Source organism: Channa argus, chromosome 5 (assembly GCF_033026475.1).
Source record: "Channa argus isolate prfri chromosome 5, Channa argus male v1.0, whole genome shotgun sequence".
Lineage (NCBI taxonomy): Eukaryota > Metazoa > Chordata > Actinopteri > Anabantiformes > Channidae > Channa > Channa argus.
In genome coordinates, this window is record NC_090201.1 from 20,061,516 (window position 1) to 20,087,325 (window position 25,810).

The 25,810-nt window shown below is 40.1% G+C and overlaps 2 protein-coding genes and 1 long non-coding RNA gene across 3 annotated transcripts in view; 1 reads left to right on the forward strand and 2 right to left on the reverse strand.

Moving 5' to 3' along the window:
• Window positions 1-19,424, reverse strand: part of necab3 (N-terminal EF-hand calcium binding protein 3) — a 30,667-nt gene extending 11,243 nt beyond the window's left edge. The window contains exons 1-7 of the mRNA XM_067506142.1: window positions 18,876-19,424; window positions 14,472-14,496; window positions 7,758-7,866; window positions 5,622-5,647; window positions 4,320-4,417; window positions 2,781-2,917; window positions 470-591 (exon numbers count right to left, since the gene is read on the reverse strand). Of these exons, the coding sequence (XP_067362243.1) occupies window positions 470-591; window positions 2,781-2,917; window positions 4,320-4,417; window positions 5,622-5,647; window positions 7,758-7,866; window positions 14,472-14,496; window positions 18,876-19,016 (658 nt within the window). The 5' untranslated portion in view covers window positions 19,017-19,424. The remainder of the gene's footprint in view (window positions 1-469; window positions 592-2,780; window positions 2,918-4,319; window positions 4,418-5,621; window positions 5,648-7,757; window positions 7,867-14,471; window positions 14,497-18,875) is intronic.
• Window positions 1,190-2,774, reverse strand: LOC137128277 (uncharacterized). The gene is made up of 2 exons (XR_010914533.1): window positions 2,597-2,774; window positions 1,190-2,490 (listed from the first exon to the last, which is right to left on the reverse strand). It is a non-coding gene; the product is annotated as an uncharacterized lncRNA (long non-coding RNA).
• A 431-nt stretch (window positions 19,425-19,855) lies between the features above and the next one.
• Window positions 19,856-25,450, forward strand: rbck1 (RanBP-type and C3HC4-type zinc finger containing 1). Its single transcript, XM_067506139.1, has 13 exons — window positions 19,856-20,064; window positions 20,164-20,211; window positions 20,599-20,743; window positions 20,875-20,971; window positions 21,159-21,357; window positions 21,564-21,703; window positions 21,783-21,956; window positions 22,331-22,491; window positions 22,620-22,716; window positions 23,119-23,298; window positions 23,387-23,485; window positions 24,313-24,456; window positions 24,589-25,450. The coding sequence occupies exons 2-13, from the start codon at window positions 20,172-20,174 to the stop codon at window positions 24,667-24,669; spliced, it is 1,557 nt and encodes a 518-aa protein (XP_067362240.1). The 5' UTR covers window positions 19,856-20,064; window positions 20,164-20,171; the 3' UTR covers window positions 24,670-25,450.
• The last annotated feature ends 360 nt before the right edge of the window (window positions 25,451-25,810 follow it).

Genomic DNA, 25,810 nt, shown 5'->3' on the forward strand with positions numbered 1-25,810 from the left:
TCAGTCCCACATACACTGTCCTCCTGCTGTAAATAATTGCTTGCACAATAAAGATACAGCTCAAAATAGTCCACAGCAAATGCACCACTTCCTCCAGTTTGAGTAATGGTTGCAAAAACCATAAAGCCTGCTGTATTATTAGTGTATTCTTAGCTGTTCCCGACTTAAGGCTGCTGAGAAACTCACAAAGTCTGGGTAGGACTGGGAATTTGACTTTACCTGATGCCATTCAAGGAGAGAAGTTTGGAGCTTGTGGACCTGTGCTGAGATCAGCTTTCACAAGAGGAAATCAACCAGCAAATAAACTTCACTTGTCATTGCAATAGGGCAACGTGCAAACTGGTATGCTTGTTCTATTTGGTTTTATTTGCATCTACACAGTAACAGTGTTCTAAGGCAAGGGTGGTTTCTGTTGGTTGCTTTGATTTTCTGAATCAACCTTTTGATTATACATTTACATTCCTCTCACCTGTGGTCAGGATGCCAGAGCAAGGATCTGATGGAGACATGCACAGGTTGTTATGGACCCTGCGACCACACCGCCTGCCATTCTTCTGTAGTGCTGTCAGCTCGGGCGTCTTTACCTCTCTCCTGTCATGACAGTGGTGGAGACCAAGGGAGACACACATCAGAGAGAAAGACAGCAACTGTCAGAGGATTGTGGAAAAAAACTGAAATAGAAGATATGGCAGACACTGATGGTCGCATGGGGGATAAAGAAGAGGATATAAAACTAAGAAAAAAGAGAGAAAATGGGGGGAAAGAGAGGCAAGAGCAAAAGAGAAATGAGGTAGAGAGGTGAGGAAGGATGCCAATAATTAATCAGTTTAAATTAGAAAGATACAGGTTTGTGTCTGCTGCAAGAGAGAGTACACTCACTGGTGCCAAGATAGCAAGAACTAAAGATAAACAGCAAGTGGCGAGAATAGAGGTGAAAACACTTAGCAAAGGGCCAGCTACACAGCAGTGCCTATTAACCTACAGGCAGGGTGTTAAATAGGACCGATCCCTCAGCAAACACACTCAAATATTCACACACGCACAGTGTTGTCATCGATGGAAAAGTGTTTTCTGTCTGTAAATGAGTGTCAAGGGCAGGACGTCAAACACTCTGTGTGTTTGAGAGTGTGACATTTGAGACACACACTCATACGTGTGTGAGCAGGTGTGTGAACTTTGATATTGTGTGTGTGTGTGTTTGTGTGTGTGTGTGTGTGTGTGTGTGTGTGTGTGTGTGTTTAAATGCCTTTGCACATATGCTTGTTCTGGTTAATGTGTTCCCCTCTCTCACTCTCTCCTTTTACTGTGTCTTTATGAGTGCACCCTATTGTGAGTGCGTGTGTGTGTGTGTGTGTGTGTGTGTGTGTGTTTGTGTGCAGCATCACGCTGACAGCGCAGAGGGAGCGCATTGCTAGGAGGCTCTCATGCTGTGAACAGCCTGGAGCCCAAAGGCCACTGCGACAGCCATAAATCCGCTGCATTGAAGCAAAGGAGGGAGAAGTACACTGTAGCCAATGCAATATGTCTTTAATTTGGCCTCACTCACCTTTTGTCTTTGCAAGATCTTTCACCATTCAAACAATCTGAAGAAAGTTATTTACGGACATGTCTCTGTGATCCATCTCTTTCTTCTTTTGTCTTTGTCATCTTTCTTTGCTTTCAATGTCCATGTCCTATATCCTTTCCTGTTCTGTTCTGTCTCTGTCTCCCCAAGTCCCCTCTCAATAATTCACCTTGGCTATAATCGCCCCATTATTTTCAATAATACCAGTGTGGCACCCAGAGGGGACAGAGGAGACGTCTGTTGAGCCCTTAAACACACAGGGCAACAGATAGGACAGCTACAAGTTGTGCTACCGAACTAGTTACAAAAAGTGTTGAGTTCTACTCATTAAATTTCCAAGAGATTGAATCTCTGTTATGCTTGACAGAAAAAATACTTTCCGAGCAATCTGCCTATAACCAAGCAACAGTTTGAACCGCTGTTAGAATGTAGCAGATTCCACTTTGTGCTGAAACACAATTCTTAAAAAAAAAGAAGCAGGCACTGATTAGTAGAAATTCCTTATTGCTTCACTGACAAACTTCACTTGTAGAGATGATGTTGATAATAAGTTAGACGTCTGATTTGGTGTAGCCCTTTTGGAAATACTGTGTGTAGAGTAAGGTTTAATATGTTTAGTTTAGGTTTTTTTTTAATTTATTTAATGTTTGTTTGGTTTTTTGCTGATTGTGGTCTGGCAATGCTACAGATTAATTTGTTAAAAACAATCATCAGGGAGCAGTTCAGCTGACTTACAGTTCTCTCCATCCATCCTCTGCAGACACCCGCATGATCCTTTCCAAAAGCTGACTTAACAACACACCACTCGCTGGGGTTCATTGGTCTCTCTCTTCAATTTTTCACTCTACAAACCATGTATCCCTGTGGCATATTTTCCACCTAGTCCATTTATTTCTCACTGTACAAACTGCAACAAGTCCTCATAACTGGGAAACAAAATAATAAGTGTCACTTTAAAGCTTACAGGCTCAAACATTTAGGTATACAATTAAAAAATGAATTTGGAGCCTAAAATGCTAAAAAAATAAACACCTGAAACACCTATTTATGTTCCCATCCTCTTGTTTATGGAGCGCCTGAACTCATCGTGCCGGAATTTAACTGTTATTTCTGGGGACATCACAACTTCTTTGTGGCTTTAATGTTGTATAATGCAGATAGTTACTTGCAGAATGTATTGCACACACAATACAGAGTGTCATATTGCAGTTCTCACGGGGCAGGGCTGCTCTGCTTTTCCACAGCCTCCATGGCGCACTGCAGTGACCTCTGTAGAGACAGCAGCTGACTGGTCGTCTCTCTCAGCATGAACCGGGTGACAAACTGGCCCAACACGCTGGAGCCCTGGTACTCCTGAGAGAGGGAGACATGACAGGACACGCGGAGATGGAAACAAAGAGAATTTGATAACTTCTCCGAACCAACCGCACTGCATTCACTGCTGTAATTACATTAGCTACTTAATTCGCTGAGCGCATGCATTATTCAGTACTGCAAATCAAATACTGAGGTGAAGAAGAAGAACTTTAATAGGAGACGTAATTGCTGCGTGAGTCCCTAAACAGGAACATGCTTCTGCATTTTCCAAGGTTCTCATTCGTGTAATGTGCTAATGAATAACAGTGCGGTAGCTCTTTGTTTAAACTTCCAATGACAAGTAGCCTCTACTGAAAATGCATCATGGGATTAGCAGTCCAAAGCACTGTGTGACAGACCACAGCTGCTAACTAGTGATTGCACAGTCCTCTATGGATTTCCCCACTCTACCGGCTTTAAAGAAGAGCCAGAACAGAGGAGCAAGGTGATCTAATTAAGACAGGATGTATAGTTATTCAGTACATGTCCTCTCTTCTTCTTGTTTACCAAGCGTGGCTGTTTTGGTTTATATTGCATTTCAAATCCTAGATTTTAGGTTGTTATCTCAAGAAGTCCTGAGTAAATGTGAAAATATGTTCTTAACTGCAATTAAATAGTATTTTGATTAGGAAGCAAAAGTAAGATTAAACATGTTTATCTTGAGGTTTGCATGAAGCACACTGGGACGTATCAAATGAGCTGTTTCCTGCAGTTGTTATTGAAATCCATACTCGGTCAGACTGCAAAGCAGAGAAACTTCTCCAACTTCAAGCTACATTGCAAACTTCAAAGAGGAAATGTTTTAAAGAACATGTCACATCCTGGACCATCTTCAACACTGTCATTTTTCTACTAACTGAAGTCTATGTTTGTCATTTGTAACAGAAAAGTTTGATGTTCTGAGTCCGTTAGCTCAGCTGCAAACATAGATATCATAGGTATCTGAATCAGCTAAAGAGCATTAAAGGCGTTGATATATTTTAATAACCTTGGATAATCTAATGCTAGCTGTCCCTTCCTGTTGTAGCCTGTCTTATTGTACAGTCATGAGTTCAGTTAATCTTATCGTGGAGCTCTCAGCAAGAAAACACCTCTTTAAAACAATTCATAACAAAAACAATGCTGAAAAGGTTTATTTTTTTCTATTTTTTACCTGTTTTGTTAACTCATCAGTTTTTGGAAAATTGGTGCAACACTGGCTCCATCTGTGCATGCCAGGGTTTCCTCTCATAGCCATGAATCAGCACTAAACTAAGCATATTTGCAGCACAAACAACTGAACACCTACAAGCCTTTACTCAGCATGAGCTTCTGTACACCAAAATAATTAGCTAAGCCAAATTCCTACACATTTGACAGCTAAAAATAGAAGTTATCATGGACTCTGGTGAAATCTTACCTCTTTAGTTTTATCCATCGCCTTTAAGATAGCCACATTCAGGCTCTCCAGAGCTGAGAGCACACTGAGATATTCCCCCAGGTGCTGTGAAAAATAATCTAATAGGAATCAGAAAACAGGGGTTGTCAGTGTCATTGCAATGTCAGAACAATCGAAAGTGTATTGTGACAACAAACACAATACACTCTCACACTCTCAATGATAGATTCCGATTAAAACAAGACCATGTCTAGACCAGTGAGAAATTCTCAGTAGTTTTATAAACAAGTTGATCATCATCACTAAGAGCTTGGTCTTGTGAGCTTCTTATAAGGGGTAAGATTATTTTTCTATTGCATCTATCAAATCGTAATTTATTAGATGATGCTAAGAAACTGACATTCACAAATGTGTGTCAACGTTCACATAACTGAGAATAAATCATAGTAGTTAGATTGGTTATACGACATCAGTAAAAAAAGAAGACAAACTGTAACCATAACTACTTCTTACCTTTTAATTAAAGACCTTATTATATCATAAACCAAAGAGTGTGCTCGATCTGACACATGAGCAACAATGTGATCCAAGCTTAATGGATCAGCAGCACCATTCACACTCTTCTCACTTAAATTCAATTAAATCGTCTAACTGGGTTACATAAAAGAGCACAATGCAATGAATACATTTTCAGTGAACTACATCTGAGATGAGGGGCACATCACGGAAAACGGTCGACTTCTCTTGACGTCAGATGGAAACGATGCCATTCCCATTTGATGAATTATGTATGTGTTTTATTCTGAGTACTACTGGTATCTACAGGTCTTTGCCCTGTTTCGTTTAACTATATTGAGGCCATAACACACAAACATGCATTTTTAAGATGATAAATAAAAATATGGGTCAGTAAATCTGTGCCATAGTCCTTTTCATATTCAAATTAAAATCAGCGCTGTGCGTGACTGGTGGCAGATTTAACAGAATAGTCTGACATTTTCGAAAAAGAAAGAATTACATGAAAAGATTGATCATTCTCTACTATCTACACATAACAGACCAAGAATTGTATATTTGTATATTAGTTGTTTGTGTTCTAAGATAAAGTGAGCTAAGCTAAGCTAATTGTGCCTCTCTAAATAGACAGATGAGAGTCGTATGAATCTCCTCATCTTGCTTCTGGCAAGAAAACTAACAAGCATGTTGACTAAAACAACAGACTTTTGGATAAAAACACAGATGAAGGTGAGTTTTGAAGACATCAGTTTTACGCACATTAATTTACTGTGTATATTAAATCAGACAGCACACTGTTCCACCAACCTGAGAGTTTGTCAGTGTCCAGATTGCTGCAGGGCAGAGCAGGAGAGGAGATCAATGGGAGAATGTTAATTCAAAATACATTGAATATTGAAGCGTCATCCCAAATAAAACACACACCGAAGACACTGTTGTTAAAACCATAGAAATCAGCAAAACCTCTGTTACAGCTTATTAACTTGTTATTAGTGAAACAAAAACTGACTTTCTGCTCAGAAAATTAGTGATATGAATGTTGTCGTTCTACTTGAAGATTACAATGAGGTTCTGTCTGGCTAGATATGCATGTTGTGGCAGTGCCCCCTCTTTTTAATTTACTCCACTGTCAAAAAACACTAGAATCAATACAGCTTTGTTCACCTGTCACGGCAGAAATCTGGGCAGCTGAACCATAACTACACTAAAGTACTACTGCAGATTTAAATGCATTTTTACAGGTCATTTTCATTTTAAGGTGCAAAGAATATGTGGGCTTTTTATTGGTTTGTGTTATTAAAAACTCACACAGCATGTGTGGGCAACAACCACCTGTGTTTTTCTTTTGTTTGCTTTTGTCAATTTCCGTTTAGATAGTGACAGCAAGTCCCCACACAGCTTCGTTACAAGATACCATGGAAATGACCAAAGTCACTTGTTCTATCTTTTCATCTGAGAGGAAATATTGTCTGTTCTGTGCACCTTTCGGCATAATCCCTAAAGCCTTTGGTGGTTTTGGAAATGCTTTTTTTCTGTGACAGATATCATGTAATTAAAGTTTTGTTTTTCAGAAGAAGAAAGGCCTTTAATTAGACATCAGAGCTCAGTTCATGCCAACTGATTCAAAGCTTGGAGCGTGGTTAGAGAGGTCTGAGAACTGGCGTGTCACAGTGACAGTCCAAGCCTTAACAGCGTGTCCAAAAGCACTTTACTGCACAGAAAAACACGAAGAACTGGCAACACATCAAAAAAAATAAAAGCAGAGCTTTTACTGGTGCCAAATGGTATTGTCATGTTAAACTGGGGAAAAAAAGAGGAAAGATAACTTCTTTCAATGTCAACTCAAAACTCTCAATGCAGCTAAGAGTGTGTGTGAATGTTGGGGTGTGGGGGTTATTTTTTTTGCCATACTGTGATACTATGGAATATGGTTTAAAAATGTCTTCAGTAGATTGTCATATAGTTTGACAGCCAAGTTAGGAAGCATTGTTTGGTCTTTCAGTGTTGGTGCAATGTCAAGAGGTGAAAAGGTTGCAAATTGCCTCATGAATACCATTCCCACTCTACCAAATTTAATAAAGACAACTGGCTTTAGAAAAAGATTGGAAATTTAAACCATTACATATGCCACGGCCAGAGAGAAACTGGCCGGAGAGACTTTTTCTCTCTGGCTGTAGTGAGTTTTTTGGGCTTCTTTGTTTTCCTGCATTGGATTCTCTGTTCATTACCTTTGTTTGTTCCCTCCAGCTCATGTATTCCCCCTTATTCACGTTTCCCTGCTTAGTAGACCTTGTAGACCTTGCAGTTTCTTTATAAGAGCTGAGTCTTCTCAGCTCTTATAAAGTGTCAGTTTTTCTCCCAGCCAGGTTGTTGTTTAGACCGTTGTTGTTTGTCTGACTCCGGTTTTGTTAATCACTCTGTTTCTCAGTTTCTCGTTTGTGTTTGGATTAGTTTTGTCCTCCCTTCTGCAGTGATTCTTAGTAACACCTTTTCTATACTTTATGTTCTTTAATAAACCTTTATTTAGCACACTGCTCTCTCTGTGTCTTACTTGTGGTTACCCCCATACACCAAAACCCTGACATTAAACATTCTCTACAAACCAGTAATTTCAACAGCTACCCTGAGGCTGATTTCTGTGATTGCAATTTCAGAGAAGTGTACGGAGTAGACCAGTGTTTTATGTCCAGAATAAGGAGGTAAACGTTAATTCAGCCTCCCTGAGTTTGGCTGCAGGGCTCATTTGTACCAAAGACCTCCCTCCAGCTGTGAGGCCTTTAGTCTGCAACTGATGACTTGAAAGGAATAAATTAACTTTCTTTAAGCTCCCAAACACTTAGTCTTTGGTCCGTTTTTCTGACTGCTGAACAAGCTGATTAGTGTGTGAAGATTGTTGTGAGCATTGCACTTAACACATTTTAAATAATAAAAACAAAAGCTCACTTATTTTGTCGGCCATCTATGGAGAAGAAAAGCTCCTGTAGCTCCTCGGTAGTCAGGATCCCATCCGCAAAGTAGGTATTGAACTCTTCAAATGACAGCTTGCCATCGTCTACGCAGAAAGATGCGTTGGAATATGTTATCACAGAGACAACGGCATAATACAAATTTACAATACGGTGTTTGGAGATTATAAAGAGTAAAGAATCAACAAAGGCACCGTTTCAAAACTGAAAACTGAAAACTGTCATCAGAATCTATTCTCTCCTTTCAGTTCTATTGTGTTTACAGCCCAAGTCTGGTGGGACAGCAAACTAATTGTACAAGCAGATGGGAATCATCTCACTGCAAATAAAAAAATAAATCCTGACTTTATGCCCTGAGCATTTTCTTCTTTCTATTCTACTTTTCCAGGTTGTACAGGCTGATCATCCTGAAAAATGGGCCAAGTGTGTCAGACCGGATTCTAAAGTTTGGATTCGCTGAAAACACAAAGGTCATGTTTTAAGCAAATGGGAAACTCTCCCTAATCTAAATCTAAAAATAGTGCAAGACGAGTTCATAAAACGGAACTGTAAAATGGATGAAACTACTTTCTTTAGACTGGTTAATAGAGAGCACATCTTGTTGTGACAGACCATACTCAGGAAAATCAATAGCAGAAGATGAATATCTTGGTTGTCATGTGTGGAGAAGTGCTTCTGAGGCTGCTATCAATCTGTCTGCTGGCTCAGCTCACACAGATCAGTCAGCAGTGAGACGGTCAGAGAGAAACTGGATGTTTTAATCCTCATTAAAATATTCCTAACCACAGACAAACTGGTGTATGTGGACAACAATATATGTTGCAGACAGTTGATTGCTCAGTTAGTCAATGTGATCGAAGGAGAGACCAAAAAGCTCAGAGCGATAAAACAGGGCTAAAATGAGCATACAGACAAATGAGTATAGTTGTTAATGACTTGTTGCAAACAGATTGGTTGTGTCACAGAGGGTCAGACAGCAACTGAAATAAACAAAAGCAATCCAGTCATGTCACTGCTGCACCCATGAGGGGACTATCGCCACTGTAATGTTTTACTTTGACTTGGCTCTGCCCTTAACCCTCCTGAGTGCAGGATGACTGTTGGCTTACACGTCCCCACTGAGTATTGTCCCTGTATGACGACCCTGTCCACCCAAATACGAGGTAAAATGAGAGCGGTTGCATACGCCATGTGGTTCCAGCTGGCTGACTCGGGAAAGCTGAAAACTCAAGGGCAAGCCTGAAACCCATCTGTTCAGCTGGACCCTCTTTGTCACTGCTCGTCATTACATCTGACCAGAATGTGTAATTTGCTGGTCAGAGATAATCCACGGCCCTCAACACTTTGGCCTACTTTCTCACTGATTCACAGTCTTTTTATCATCCCCCGATTCCTCCACTTCTCTGTCTGATTCACAGTCCTCTGCAAAATCAATCTAATGACAAACCTTTAAACTCTCTATGAGCCTCACTTCCTCTGTCACTAAGTTAAAAAAAAAGAAAATCAAAAGATTTGCACCGACACATAAATCAATTTAAAGAACATTAAAAGGAACTTTATTTTCCTCGCTCAGAGCAGGTCATCAGATCCTTGCAGCACATAAAGTTGAAAATCTACTGTTGAGTTTTATAAAACTCTTGTGTCAAGTCATTTGATTCAACGCCATCATTCACTACTCACTGTGGAACACTAAACTACTTTGTACTTTAGAGCTATGCACAGTTAGATATGGTTCCTGGTATCAAACAGAATGCTTTGTTACTCTAATGTTGAAGGTCATTCTCTTTCAATACAGATTCATCAGGAGCATTTTTTTTGTTGTTGTTGACTACATTCAAACACTTCTATTTTGATGCCATCTGTAGTTAGTTTGTGCCTGTGAGACTGAAGATCCCTCCACATGTCTTCTCTCACAGCATTGTGTTTCGAAGGCTTCCTACGTTTGTTGTGCCAAACTAGATGGGGAGCAGCTATGCTCAGAGGTGACACTCTTAATAATCCCTTTATGGACTTCAGATGACTACTGGCAGTCTCTGCTATTAGGTTTGACAGTTCTGGGTCAAATGTCTTCTTAGTGAAAAAGAATGACCCCAACAAATACGCACGAGCCACAAGTCCGGTGTGTATTACTTCTGTTGTTACAAAGTTTTCTAAGAAAAAGAAAATATTTAGGCATAAGTGCTTTAGCTTCTATCTTATTTCTCTGCATATTTTGCAGATTGTACTTCCTTTGACTTTTGTGTCACTCGGGCTCATCCCCACTTTTACATTTTACATCCACTTTCCAACTGGAGCAATGGCTGATGACTACAGTCAACACAAGCTGTTTGCTTTGCACGCACGACTAAATGGAAAGACAGCCTAGGAGCAGCTTAGCTGCCATCTGCAATGAGTGCAAGAAAGACAAAAATTCAAAATGGTGCAGTGTCTGCTCAGGCTGTGTTAAGGGCTTGGAGAGCAGTTCTGGAAGTGGACAGTTGTCTGTGATAATAACCAGAATTGAAATACTGATCTTGTCTTTAGACTAAGGCCAAGTTTTCTATCAGATATGTTTCCATTTATAACTGACTGCATGTCATTTTTTTTCTTAAAATATATAATGGGGTACTTCTACTGCAATATGAGCAATATTAAAAGAACAACTACTATTAACTGTATATATAACTCATGTGTAACAGCAGTTCCTCTTTTAATCTTGGGTCTGTGAGGGATGACAGTGACAGATGGCATCAATAGCTGGCATTAGGCAAATAAGGATCTGCAATCAGGTAGGGAATGGTATTTATGTTATTTTAATACCTATATGTGTTGGTCTCTTCTAGGTTCCAATTTATGCATCATCACCACTGTTGCAGGCATCTCTTTATATGACTTGCAAAAATGATGGAGGGATGGAGGAATGAATGCGACACTTGTCCTTGTCCAGTCAGGCATCATTATAAGGATTTTTTATCATCTAGGATGTGTTACACAGCTGTATTTTTGTCACTATTGTATTGCAGAATATATCAACTTTGGAACTTTAATCAATTTAAACCTTGTAGCACCACCTCCCTTGAACCCGCTATGAGTCATAATTTAAACAGCTCATTATCTCTTTCTCTCTTTTACTTAAAGCTCGTATGTGTTGAGATTATGTATTGGAAATGGTAAGTCTCTAAAATCTATCTTCTTATAATGAGTCCATGTAAATGAAAGTTCAGAAATGCAGTAAAACCACATTTGTACGTAAAACTGTGTGTAGCCATTAACCAGAGTTGGGCTTTACTGGTTGGTTGCAATGAAATTGATGAAGTCACTGGCTTTTATTACTGCAGTTTCAATATCCAGTTATTAAACACATTCCCAACCCAAACGGCAGCTGACACCTTTAAATGAATAAATCATTCATGCATGGTTCATTGACACATACGGAATGCTAAGCTCTTTAAGTAGATCACCTATTCCCAACACACTCATAACGTACCCATTTAGGTCTATGACTTATGAGGCACTGTTGTCATGTTTCCAGTTATTGTGAAGGCAACAGAAACATTTGTCAGAGAAAACACAATAAGTTATATTGCATTATATTAGAATGTGAATGGTTGTCTCTGTGTGGACAGACTGATGACCTGTGTGACCAGGGTGTACCTCGCTTCTCGCCCTATGGCAGCTAAGATCTGCTCCACCATCCACCCCCACCACCCCACCACGACTCTACACAGGATAAGTGGATACGAATAACAAATGCATAATATAGTATAATATAATATATTTCGGTTCATAAACCTCCCAGATTATGACATAAAGGGTTCAAACCTGAAAACATTAAGCAAACATTTTGCACAGGTCCAGTGATTTTTAAGGTCAAGAAAAGAAGTTGCTTATCTTGGTACCAAGGTAGAATCATAAAAATTGTGGGAATTACAAAAGCCAGACCACAGTGGTAATCATTTATCACTGACGCGATTTGTCTCTCCAGCGGTTTTGTTCAAAACCAATAAATTGCCATTATATTAACAACAGATGTGGCAGATATTATTCATGGCTCACACCTTAGGGAAAAGGCATCCGTTAGCTGTGTAATGCCTCCCTCTAAACTGAACCAAAATCCACAGAGTAAAGCCATCGCCAACATTTGATATAAATCCTACTGCAGGTTGAATCAAAACAAAGATGAATAAATTGGTCCTTTAATACTGAGTGAGAGAAAATCCACATAGGAATTCCAAGGTTAGAAAAGTGTTACCAAAGAAACTGTGAGGCTGTCCTGATCCTCAGAAACCGAAAGAAAAAGCTAGCTTATATTTGGCCGTAGTTTAAAAAGTCAGAATAGTCTAAACAGTGTGCTCAGTGAATCAGAGTAAACAAGAACCAAATGAGCAAGTGAGGAAGTCCTATAAAGTAGGGCACAAAGTAGGCCGCACTCATTTTTTTTTTTCCAAAGGTTAGTCCCATTGCAGCATCTCCTAAGTGGTTTATAAATTCCCACAAATGCACCACAGTTACCAAAGCCACTATGAGAGGTGGGTCTTGTTTTTAATGGTAAACCTGTACGCAATACTGTAAACTCCACGATTCTGGTATTCTTAGAATCGATGCTCTACTTAGGATGTGTTCCACCCGCCCATCTGTGAGGACGTCAGTGATGCCAATGTGAAGTTCTCTCTTATATCCCATTTAGGATGGTACACACATATTTTCAATATGAGGGCTGATCTGAGACCATCTGTGTTTCAGGTGGGGGTTTTAAGATGAGTAATGATCCTCAGGATTTTATGCAGATGAGTAAGACCATTAAAAGCTTGTTAACAGCGTGAAACTTCAGGGACATGAGCTTATTTTTACAGTCCGCGCTACCCACGGTTCATCTTTTTTAAATTGGTTTCCAGAGCTTTCGACTGTTTGCTCATGGAGGTGATCTGTTGACACACAGGCTCAGCAGCTTGAACGTGACGTTGTCAAGCTTTAGCAAAAACTAGTAAAGGACATACTAGCACATAATATCCTCCCGAGACCAAGCAATCCAGGTATGTCTACTTCAGTGGACATGTGTCTCTGCACTGCATTTTGGGAAAAATGGCCTGAATTGTTCAAACATGTAGTCCTGTGGGGCATATGTCGACTCAGACATCTAAGGGCATAACAAAACTTGGTAATGGCAGGTATATCAACGTAATCAACTATATGTATTTATTGAAACTTTTTATTTAAAGAAAGCTCCAAGTTGTTCCAAAAATGTATCCTTATGTCAAACTGCAAAGTGAAGAGACAAAGTCAACTACAGAGGACATGTGAAACAAAATTAACCAACAATGTTTTTAAGACATATTTGGTGACATATTTTTTTTGTTCAATCAATTGACTTATTTAAATGAATAAAATATTCAAAAACTGTATTTTTATTAATCTAAAAACAAATTGTTTTTTTTTTCCATGTGAAGCTGTGTCCCCAGAATTGTCTCCCTCACTTCTGGCGCTGAGCAGGTGGGAAAGAGCTTTTCAACCAGCTGACTGCTGCAGCTGGAAACAATGTTGATGACAGCAGTGAGGACAGACCAAAGCAAAGCTATTCAACAGATCCATCTTTATGTCAAGTGAACAACTTCCAGATGCTGGGGAAGCAGCTGAAAATTCCACAAAAAGTGAACCTCCATTTGTGAATGTTTAATTAAGAGTCATTCTACTAATAGTATTCTAGAATTAGTATTTAATATTGAGCAATTATATGTCATCATATACTGTTTTACTTCTATTGACAGACATATTTTAATAAAAGGTTAATTTTTATCTAATCTATCTAAAAATCTAACAGTGAATATGTTTGGCTGGAACCAACAAAACAATTTATTGTGTACAAGTACCTGGTACTGAAGGTTAAGAGCTGCTGAGAAGTTATTGCAGCAATGGAGGCATGCGTATTACAGTCCCAGAAATGTAGTAATGTCCTGCTGATGTCCACTTTCTCCTGATCTCATTTCATCTGTGTTAGTCGTGAACAAATATAATTCTGGGGAAGGGCTTCTTAGCTGTAGAAGTTATTACAGAGAGGATGTTTACCATCTCATTTGTTTTTTTAAAAGATTTATCATTAACTCAAATGTATGACCTACATCTGAATCTTGCAATGAATTCCTAGATTGCATTATCACCTATGATACACTGTTTGGACACAACTTTGAAAAGTATAGGTGGAAGCTTATTATGTTGACTCTGGTTTGCAGACGTGGTCATAGCAGCAGACATACTGTCAGAATGTTCTTCTTTACAATAGACTAAAAGCTAAGAATGTGTCTGTTTATGGGAGGACATGTCTTTTGCACCCATTGTGTGCACTTGGTAATACAACCATATTATCAGTGACTCACTGCTAAAAAAAAAAGTTCGCTCGGCTCATCTGGCATTAACATGACCTGCATTCATTGTGTGCAGAACCTATGTCAACACTGACAGAGAGGTGCTGTTATTTGTGTGACATGCTCTTCCAGGCATGGCTATAATCCAGCATCTCAGCATCCTTTTAATTGGGGAGAGAAACTTGTTGGAGCATGAACAGGAAAGGAGCTTCACTTGACAAGGCATGCAGCTCCCTTCTTTCTGCGCCCAGATTGTGTGAAGCATAATAACAAGAGGAACAATGAGGGGAAACAACAAGCATGCATTGTGACAAATTATTCATCACCGAGCATGCTATGTACTGTTTACTCACCATTTTTGTCTGCGCGGCGGAAAATCTGAAACAGAGAGAAGGAGGAGGTAATGGTTATTATTCTTCATCACAAAAGAATTCTTGCAATAAGCACGTTCTTATTAAGCATTTAGGCAATTCGTCAAAAACACAATAGAATGTTTGATGTCTGCTGTACAAGGTCCATTTGCTCTGCTTCACTAAACCGAAACATCACACGCACAAGAACATTTACAAGGGTTGGTATACTCCAAATGTGTGACTCATGTTAGGTTCAAAACCAAATGCTAGTTATAAACATCTGTTCTAAATATTCACTTCTAAAATGTAAGTTGGAAGTAGCATAATATCACTGAGTAGCAAACCACTAATAAGTTATTATCTTGTTGGTTTCTCCATTAGTAAAACTGGTGGAAAAACAGCATCAATGAACGCAGACTTTGCTTGTGTACTGTGTAGATGTGACTGCATGACTGACACTTCTACAAAGCAAAAACGTGAATCTGTTCTTGCTTGCTGATGACAAACTGACAACATGATCGTTACCATTTGGACTGTGTGATGGGTCAGGACTTCGCTGTAGTAAGATGATAAACCGATTTTTAACAGAGATTCAAACAGTCCCAACAACGGATGGCAGCAACTGGTATGATAGAGCCTCCACAAAAAATAAACTTGCTCGAACAGAACAACAACAGAATGACAGCAGTACAGAAGAGTGACTAACACTGGGACAGCCATTTGTTGGCTGACATGAACGAGACATAAGGCTACAATATGGCTTATGGTTGACCATGCAAAGGGTGTTAGTCAGCTGCTGGCAGACTTGAGATTAGGGACTGCCTTCTGGTCAAAAGAGGAGCAGAGAAAAATTCCACTGTGTCATAACCTTGTGTTTATTTGGGTTGTTAGGGACATGATTGTCCCCAAAAGGGAAATGGCTTTTGGCTTAATCATAGAGATTAAAATGAAAGTAAACAAGACAAATAGGAGCAGAACTTTGACATTAAAGCCATTAGAAAATGGCTTTTAAAGAACCACTGTAGATACACATTTAAAGAATAAGAGGGATTTGTTGTTATGTTGATCACAATAGGGTATACTTATACAGACCAGTTTAATTTGGGATTTTTAACAGCAAAGTAGCATCTGAGGATGACTAACAACTGGATTTAAATGAGTCCCCAGTTTAAACCACCATCTGTAAACCACTTATTTGGATGTTAGTTCTCCTGACGCGTCCATTTAATTACTACAGTTCAATGTGCACACAACTAAAGTCGAGTGGACAATGTTGAAGTAGTTTAAAGTGGCTCTTGAAAATCAAATGTATGTTTACAAAGAAAGTTTCATGTGAACAATCACTAAGACCACTAAGTGGTTTTAGATAATTTGGCTAAACTGGGCAAAAGCTGCTTTGTTATAATTTACAAAATTATTTCTCTCAAAACGAGAGAAATGGAAAAACATGTAAAACATACTGGATTATTTAAACCCCACATTCCATATCAACCCTTGGCTCAAAATACAACTCTATCCATCCACGCATTAGCTACATTATTCTCAGAATGTCACAGGAAATATACCACCTACTTGAGTAAAATTAATTTCATTACAGGTCTTAAATATGCCATGCAGTGAAAATGAAAAGACGTGTTGATTCTTTTCTACCCCCTCAGCGTGTTTACATTGTTAGGCAGCGGTCAGGACTGACATGTTTGACGTACAGGTTATTTATAACAGCAGAATCTGCCCTCAATTTCTTTTTCCATAAGTCAACAAGCTCAAGCTCTGCACCTTTGCCCTTTATCTGCCAATGTTGGTCTCTCTACAGCTCACAAGCTGTATATGCTACAGCTTCGCTTCTGGCTAATAACAAGAGCCAGGTCAATTTAAACCACTTCACAACACACTCATTGCTCTATTCCTGATTCATCTGTCTAGACTTGAAGGTGACTGTTAAAGCTGAACATTGCTCTCTGCAAATGGTTTATCCTTTTAACAGAAGAATTAGATCAGCAGGACATTCTGAACCATCCTCATCTAATGCATAAATGTGAACATCATATTCTCAGTGCTTTCAGCTTCTGCAGCCTTGGCCACTGTATAACTCTTCTAAGCAACACATCACTGCTCCCGCTTCATTTAATGGAGAACAGGTACGATGCTGCTGGACAAGTTGGTTGTTTGGCTGTGTCTTTAGGCTCTCCAGTGTCAGGAGACATTAATGCATCATTTACAGCAGGCACAGAAAAGGTCAGACCTGCTTCCCAGAGCGCAGAGTTCTGATGTCATGGTGGCAGGTGCTAAGACAGTAGGTTCACTCCGGCTCTGCTGACATGCTGTTTTGTGCAGCGCTTTAGATTTTGTGCTTGCGAAAGAGGAAACCAGAGCTAATGATTATAATTTGTAGAAAGTGTGATGGACACATTCTCTTTCTTTTCTTTCCTTCTCCGGGAGAGATTTGGAGATTGACTGAGATCTACAACTGTTCACTTTTGGTTCTTTGTTTCCTTGCGCGCCTGCTTTTTGTTTCTTCAGCTCGAAAGCAGCAGAGCAGGAGGAGAAAAGAGGATACTGGGAGAGGGACGACACAGATGAGAGAGAGAGGGAATCTGAGAGATCAAGAAAGCCTTAGAAATGTACAATCGGAAAATCAAAGGACAATGTGGAAAAAAAAACCTCCCAAAACCATCATCTGCATCATTAGTCGTCTCTGGCCTTTGAACCGCACATTTTTTCAGGCATTTCTCAGTCTCTCCTACTGGATATGTGAGCTCTTCAATCTCTATCTCTAAGATTAATAGCAGGCTCACAGATTCTCTAAACTGAAAGACTACGCTGATGTTACTGTCTCTAAAGTGTAACTGTCGAATCCATGTAATACAATTAACATATTACCTTCACATTATTTAATACCACCATCTACTTACTTACTGTACTGTACTGTGTTTTAAACTCCAAACTCCAGTACTGAACCAGTGTACCGCAATAATGCATTTGCCCACTGGCATTGTCTTTGGCACAATAACTGGGTTGATCTGCTTTTGCAACTTATACTCTGGGCACACAAGATATTTAGGCTCATTTTGTACTGACTTTATACAGCAGCAACTGACCTAATTTAAATACAACATAAGAGTTCTCAAATCACAATTTACCAGCTGTCCCTGTGGAATAATTGGGCAATCAACGTGGCAGGAATAAGATTTCCAATGTCTGCACCTTGTTTTTCTTTCGCCAAATCAGAGTGGAGAGACAAAATGACAAGTGAATGAGGTGAGAAAAGCCAATCAGCATGAGGGTGGATGAGGATGGGAGTCATATTGAAGACACCATTACCTCCTACACAGACTTGTTTAGACAATTGAAACAAAATTATGTTTTTGAGCAGGGAACCACCAACCGAGTGTCCTTGTTAGTCTGTTTGTGTTCCATCAACAGAAAAAAATCAAAGCTGCAGATAAAATGTGGAGGTCCTCTGATTGTGTACCATGCTCAGGAACAGTGTGAACACCGGTTCAGTAAAATTTCTGCAAAGTGTGAATGATGTGATGTTATTTAGTCGAGGCTGTAGACAGAAAGCTGTCAGTTAGTAACAGCTCAGATTTGGATAAACCCCTGGCCTACTAACCCAGGATGAGACAGTGTGCGATGGATGCAGGGATAATTGCTGTGCTGATAGAGAGTTTCTACTGCAGTGTTGCAGGTTAATCAAACAGCAGGTGTTACTGCTCCAATTGGTGCATCTGTGTACATGATTGTGCATTACTGTGTGTGTGTGTGTCTCAGCTTATATCAGACCATTCAAAAAAAGGGAACCCAAAAAACAATTAATCAATTATAAGTTTAAAAAAGGCTTTATAATCTGTTCTTGTGTCTCCAGAATGTGATAAAGCTTTTGAAAAGTGTTTATGGGAGAGTGTGTGTGTGCCAGAAAAAAGAGAAGCACCCCCAGCAAGTCCCTAAACCCGTCCGACTGTGAGAGCTTAATTTATCATGCAGAGGCAGCAGCTGCAGCTCTTCATATTTTCCCCAATTCACTCTCTATCTCTCTCTCACACACACACACACACACACACACACACAGGTACATTTCATCTTTGGGCGTGTGATGTTAGTCACAATTACAACTCCACACTGTTTTTTAAACTCTTCTTTTTCTACTTGTTTTTATGAAGTTATTGATTAGTGTCTAATGTGTTTCCACTGCATGGCCAAAATCTAAAATGTTTTACTAAAAATATATAAAGTAAACACACACACACATATATAGTATCTCTACATATATATATATATATATATATATATATATATATATATATATATATATATATATATATATATATATATATATATATATATATATATATATATATATTAATGGTGAAGGTGATGTACGTGTAAGAAAGTCGATCCACTCACATCATGAAAGATAGTAAGCCCTTGTCCAGCGCTGTGCCGCGGCTGCTGCTGCTGCTGCTGCTGCTGCTGCTGCTGAGCCCGAAGATGCTTCTGCTTGGCCGACTGCAGGCACATAGTGATCATCTCCGTACAAGCCAGCATCTTTGAAAACGCCTAGAGGAACGCCTTGACTGTGCGAAATGCTCAAACAGCTGACGGACGAGAGGCTGGAGTGATGTGTGTGGGGGAGAGGCAGGCTGTAGGTGTGAGAGATGTCAGGAGAAGGCGAGCAGGCGGTCGCTTTGGGGGGGACGCAAAGAGATGCTCTGCAACTTTGTGGTGCGCTGCTGAGCAGATCAACGGGCCCCTCCTCTCTGGAGCTGTTGTGACTGGTTCGTTCCTCTGCGCCGTGGATCAAAGTGTTACCGTGAACCTCTGAACGCTTTGTCTACATGATCCATTAAATACTGCATAAAGTTTGTATCAGCCGGTATGTTAAAGCCTGATGCAAGAGGAGATAATTAAACGCCGTTTTAGCACCAACAAAACCCCTTAGAGCTCAAAGGTCACATTGCACTGAGTACAACGTTGGAGACTGTAACACTTTACGGTCATTAACAACGGGGTTTTATTATCAAGGCCAACTTTATGCTGCAAAATTCCTCTGCCCCGACTTTGCACAGACAGCGTCCTCTGCTGGATGCTGCGAGTCAGTACATTACGGTGTGAAAAAGTGCAGCAAAAGCAACATTATGCGCGTGTATACATGTAGGTTTATTATTATAGTGAAGTTGTGCCTTTGAAGAGAAGCAGTAGCCTATATAATAATCGCCAAAGTAAAGGGAAAGGTACATATGGAAGATTTCTTTCATTTATTTATTTATTTACATATTTGAACGTGCTCCAAGTGAAGACAACTCTCAAACTTCCCGGGATTCCGGGTAGAAGCGGGGCGGGGCAGCAATTCCAAAGTGACGCTTCTGAAGTTTCTCTTCCTCAACTTCAGTCACTTTCACTTTCCGTACAAGCTGTCGGCGGCTGCGAAGCCAGACCTGGACCCAGCAGCAGCCTCAGCGGCAGAAAACGGTTTAGAGGCCTCACTGAGCTCATTTTCCACCATTTGGACCGAAAAACGATCTTTCTTAACACGAATCGACTTGGGGAGTGGGTGCTGGATGCGGACCGGACCGAAACAACACGACCCGAGGAGGTTGGATGTCAGACTTCTCTCACAAACAGCTCGAGTTTTTTTCTTTTTCTTTTATTAAAGATGTTTAAGCGATACATTTTGTGTTACCTGTCGTTTCAGGTGTAAATATGGCTTCTCGATGTGACCCGAGCCTCAATTTAAAAGAAGGTGAGTCGTACAACTTAGTTTCGATTTTGTTATTAGATCTACGCGTCTTTAATTTAATTTTGATTTAGTGAGGAGAAGAACGCGCTGTTTAGGTGTCACAGTTTGCTATTGATTTCTGTCATAAGTGCGTGTAAAAGTGGTCTATTGATTATTCACAAATAACCCTTGTTCCCTACGCCTTAAGAGTCCTTCCAACCAAATTAAAGGACAGTCAAATGCAGCACTTTTTGTTGTTTCCCATTGGAACAAGTGTATGTCTGAGGAAACAAGGCATTAAATAAGAAAAGCCTGTGATCCAAAGCGTGCTTCCATGGGCTGACAGCTCTGTGAATAACAGGCTGCTGATAACAAGTCACGTGAGCACATTAACTCTTGGTCCCTTTGCAGCAGAGGAACTCGCCCTCTCTCTGAGTGAAGCTCTCAGCAGCGGGGACAGCGAGGAAGCAGTTAAACTGTGTCAGAAGCTGTCACAACTCTCTGTTCCAGTGTCTGTCAGTATCAATAGTCAGGCCTACCCTCAGGAGTCCATAAGGTGGGATACAACTGTGTGTGTGTGTGTGTGTGTGTGTGTGTGTCACCGGAAATGATGTGTTTGTTGTGTAATGAGGAGAATCTAAAAAAACACGACACAACCTGATGTTCTGTGCCGTTTTCACCCTATAGGTTGTGGGTTGGTGTGGAGGATGCTCAGTCAGATACCTACATCCCGGTGAATATTGTGGTTTCTTGTGACATGACAATTGCACAACTTAAAGAAAAGGTACTTATGTTGCAGCTTGTTGTTGATATGGCAATAGTGATCTGTCATTTACAGATGCGTTTTTGTGGCTTATTTAATGTCAGCACGTGAACACCGGCACGGAAACAGTGCATATGTGCTGTACGTTGTCATTGATTAAAAGTTGGAATAGTTTCATTGAGTGATCTGCGTGTCCCTCGTTCCACAGATCAGCCACGACTTCGGGTTTGCCCCGGCTCTGCAGCGTTGGGTGATAGGGAAGCGTCTGGCACAGGACCAGGAGACGTTGTACAGCCACGGCATCCGTCACAATGGAGACCGGGTTTTTCTGTTTATAATCTCAGCCCGTGCTGCCCACCTGACACGGCATCAACACAAAATGGACCTGGAGCAGCAACTCATAGACGGTCAGTATCACACACACAGACACACACTGATGCAGTGTTTCGCAAATGTAGGCAAATTATGAGAAAATCTCCCTTTAGAAAAGAGACAGCACTCCTCTCTTATCAGTGCCAAGCCCTAGACAAATGTTTCTGTTATCACTAGCTTTGATTGCCTGTAAGTGAACTCACTGGTTAAACACAGGCTTATGGAATCCATCTCTTCTTAGGCATCGTGGAGTCGATTGACTCCCTGCAGCTTTTGCCCAGAGGGCTGAAGGGAGGTGATGAGAAGAATGAGCAAACTCATCCTCCTCCTCTTCCTCCAAAACCCCCTACTGCTAAACCTGCTGTGCCTCTTAAACTTCAGGTCAGAATACAGATACTGTATAAGTGTATATGTAGTATGTGTGTGTACAGGCCTAATGTATGTCTGTGTTTGTGCGTAGCTGGGCTGGGCTTGTACTGTGTGCACATACGTGAACAAGCCAACGCGTCCTGGATGTGAGATGTGTGGAGGGGAGCGGCCAGACGACTACAAGGTGCCTGAAATCTACCAGCCGGACCAGGAGGAGGCTCGACGGCTTCAGCAAGAGCAGCTGGCCATGCTGCAGTATGAACAGGTAACAGTGCTGTTCATTAAACATCTAGTATGGGAACAAACAACGTGTAGCATGGGAACGTGCAGTCTCATTTTTTATGTCTTAAACCTGCACTTGGATATATTTTTGTCTAAAGCTAAATTCACCATTAATCAGAAACATCATCTTAATATCTTTATGTTATCTTAATGATAACATCAAGTGCTCTGTATGTTTGTTATATCTCTTTCATTTAGTGGATGAGCTAACATTTTTTATCACGTCTTAAAACATTATGCTAATTTCAACTTTCTTCAGTTTCACTTTCTGTTTTTTGGAAACAGGAGAATAATGATGTATGGTAACATAGAACAACTCTCTGCATTCTCGTGCCTTTGTCTTACTGGGTGTTGAAGGCTCAGAAGGAGGAACGAGAGAAGAACTACCTGTATCTGTTGGCGACAGAAGACCAGAACCTCATCCCCAACGCCACAGAGGTGGACTGTCCTATCTGCTACTCTACCCTGGAGCCAGGAGAGGGCATTGTCCTCAGAGAGTGTTTACACAGCTTTTGCAGGTCAGGCAGGAAACAGCTTTGTGTTGTGTAATAGGAACCTTTTCTAAAAATGAATGTGTGTATTAGCAAAATGTTTATCTTTTTATGCATTTATACATTTGGATTGATGTGTGTGAATCTGTGTTCAGGGAATGTCTAAAAGGGACGATAGTGAACAGTCAAGACGCTGAAGTTTCCTGTCCTGACAACTGTGACAGCAAACTCCAGGACCGAGAGATCCAAGCGGTGAGGCAGGACAACAAAAAAAATCCAGATATTTCTGTGTTGTCAATTGGGCCTGATTTTCTTTTCAGGCATTTTTGAGGTACATGGTTATACAAAGCTGTTCATTCAATCTAATTGTTTGCTAAAAGGGCCACAGCGCTGCCTTAGTGTGTCCTGTTAATTCTCCCGAACTCTTCTGGAAGGCATGTTTGTGTATTGTTAATGCTCATTGGTCAAGAAGCTGTGTAATGCAAGTAAAGAAATTAGTCATTTCATCAACATAAAAATTAATATTTTACAATAGGCTTTAGAATTTCAATCAGATTTTAAATCCCTTTTCAAAACACCCCCTAAGAAGTGGCATCATACCCATTCCTTTTTCCTTCATGTAAATATAACCTCTCACTCTGTCTTGCTTGGCAGCTTCTTACAGAAGAAGAGCACCAACGGTTCTTGGAGTTACGTCTGAGCATCGCGGAAAGCCGCTCGGAGCACAGCTTCCACTGTCAGACTCCCAACTGTCGAGGGTGGTGCATCTACGAGGATGAAGTCAACGAGTTCCACTGTGACCTCTGTGATGAAACCAACTGCATTCTCTGCAGGGTAGTTGCATTCTCTAGATTAATGAGGGAGATTTTCTTTAAGTGCCAGTGGAAGCAGCAAATGTAACGGACTTTGCGTACGTTTTCAGGCCATTCATAAAGACATGAATTGTAAAGATTACCAGGATGATCTGCGCATTCGAGCAGAGAACGACCAAGCAGCTCAGCAAACTAAACAGATGCTAGAGGTAGGTTGACCTTTAACGCCCTCATGCCAACACAGGACAGGAGACCAATAATTGATGCCGCACACTAGAGGAGCACACACTTACTAATCCTGTTTTTAATATTTTTAACATCAACATGCTCTTTTTGTCAAAAGTGCTCTTTTCATATGCCAGACCTTTGCAGCCCTGTTTTTTTTTTTTGTTTGTTTTTGTTTTTATTAGGAATTTATTTTAATTATGAGCAAAAAGCAACGGATGGCTTCATCTAGAGCAATCTGTTTGCTCCTCTTCAAGCGATGAATGATTCTCAAACTGAAACTCTGTATCAATTCTAAGCAAAGAGCCTTAGCAATCCTCATTAAACAGCCTTAACTAGGTTGTAAGTTCTCCGACCTTATCATTCTGGGAATTTTACCCACTGCCTTTGCAAATCCCTTTGACCATTTCACGGAGGCTAACGGGCAGGTTGCCTTTTTGGGTTGATGAACATTTTCCATGGTTTCTTTTATTTTTGCAGTTTTAGGCACAAGGATTTTTATTTTTATAGATGTTGATGCTCAATTTGTCCTGTGTCTGTGCTTCACATCACTCTGATGTGTGCATAACACTGGGAACCATTTAAAGTTATTATTTGGCTTTGGAGAAAAAGTATCAAATAGACATTTAGTTCATTTTCTCTTGTACTGGACCAGCCTGAAAATGGTTAATGTTTAATTATGAATAAAGCACTGGTCCGTCTTTAATAAATAAATGAATAATAAATGGTCTGATTTGAGGCGGCTTTTAATTACTAATTTTATTACCCTCCACTCTTACATTTTGTACTATTTGGCTGTATTTCACCACAGAACTTGCTGCAGAACGGGGAGGCCATGAAATGCCCACGGTGCGACATTATTGTCCAGAAGAAAGATGGATGTGATTGGATCTCCTGTTTGATGTGCAAGACAGAAATCTGCTGGGTGACAAAACAAGCTCGCTGGGGACCAAATGTAAACAACTCCACACCCATACATGGAGCTAGATAAGCACATTTACACAAGAGTGTTGAGAAAAATGACTATATTGTGTGGCTGAAACATACCCATACATTTGACTTGTTCTATTATTTTATTTGTTTACAGGGACCTGGTGACATATCAGGTGGCTGTAGATGTCGAGTAAATAATCAGCCGTGCCATCCTAACTGCCAAAACTGCCACTGATGACACTAATGAACACGCCCAATACATGCTGCACAGGCACATGGTATTGTCTGAGGAAACACATTTTATGCTAAGGCCTCTGCGATATTAATGGCTACCTTCAGGTGTTCTTCTGATTTACTTTGCTAACTTTCAGCCTCAATGTCTGTGGTACAAGACCGGACATAATGCGATGACGCACATCCTTCTTGTGGTAACCACAAATTTGCTGTGCACAAGTTAACCTAACTACCAGCCACATCTCTGCAGCTCTGGATCCTAATTCTCATTATGAGAAAATAAGCTTTATGGGGATAATACTTTCTTAGGAAGTGTCCTCATATTAATTTTGGACTCTGGATGCTGTTTCCATCATAGTAAAGTTTGGTGTTATTGTGTTTTGTTTTTACGATTTACAGACGAGCTAACAAACAAAGCCATGTTTTCCCTCCAGTTCTTTACCCAATGTAAATACTAATGTGTTATCCGAATCATATGTGGTGGTTTTTTTTTTTTTTTTTGGCTAATCAAGCAGTGGTGAAAGAAGTTTGAAGTGTTTACATTGAATGAATTTGTTCATAATAAAATGAAAGCTGCTCTGCTGCACTTAATAACTTTGATGTGTCAGGTGTAAAACTGAATAATGGGGCAAAAAATTGATGCTGGATTTAAGGATTTCTTTATCTTTAGTTCCCGTCTTTGCCCAAATATTTCAGGAAAGTGTTTTTTTTTGTCTTACGTTGCCAGGTTATTTGTTTATATGTCTTCATACTGTATGTCATAAAGGAAAATACAAACCTGAGCGTGTTGTACAAAGTTAATATCAGCTGCTGGTTGAGGAATGCAAACACTTATTTGAAAGGGCAAACAAAGAGTTTTCCTTTTTCTGTAGTACTAATCAAAAATCATGTTACTGTTTAACTTTTTGAGCAAGTTAATCAAAAGGGTTTATCTTTTACAGTTCATGACTCAAAGTGTTAACATATAAATTTAGTGATTCCAATGAGGTAATTCGATTTGGACAAAGTTCCGCTGGGCAAGCCGCTAAACCCTCAAACACCCATCCCCAGCTGTGCCGTCCCACGTTTTGGCCCCAAGCCCAGCAGAAAATAGGGAGGGTTGCATCAATGACCAATGATCCGCTGAGGCAAATCTGAACTTC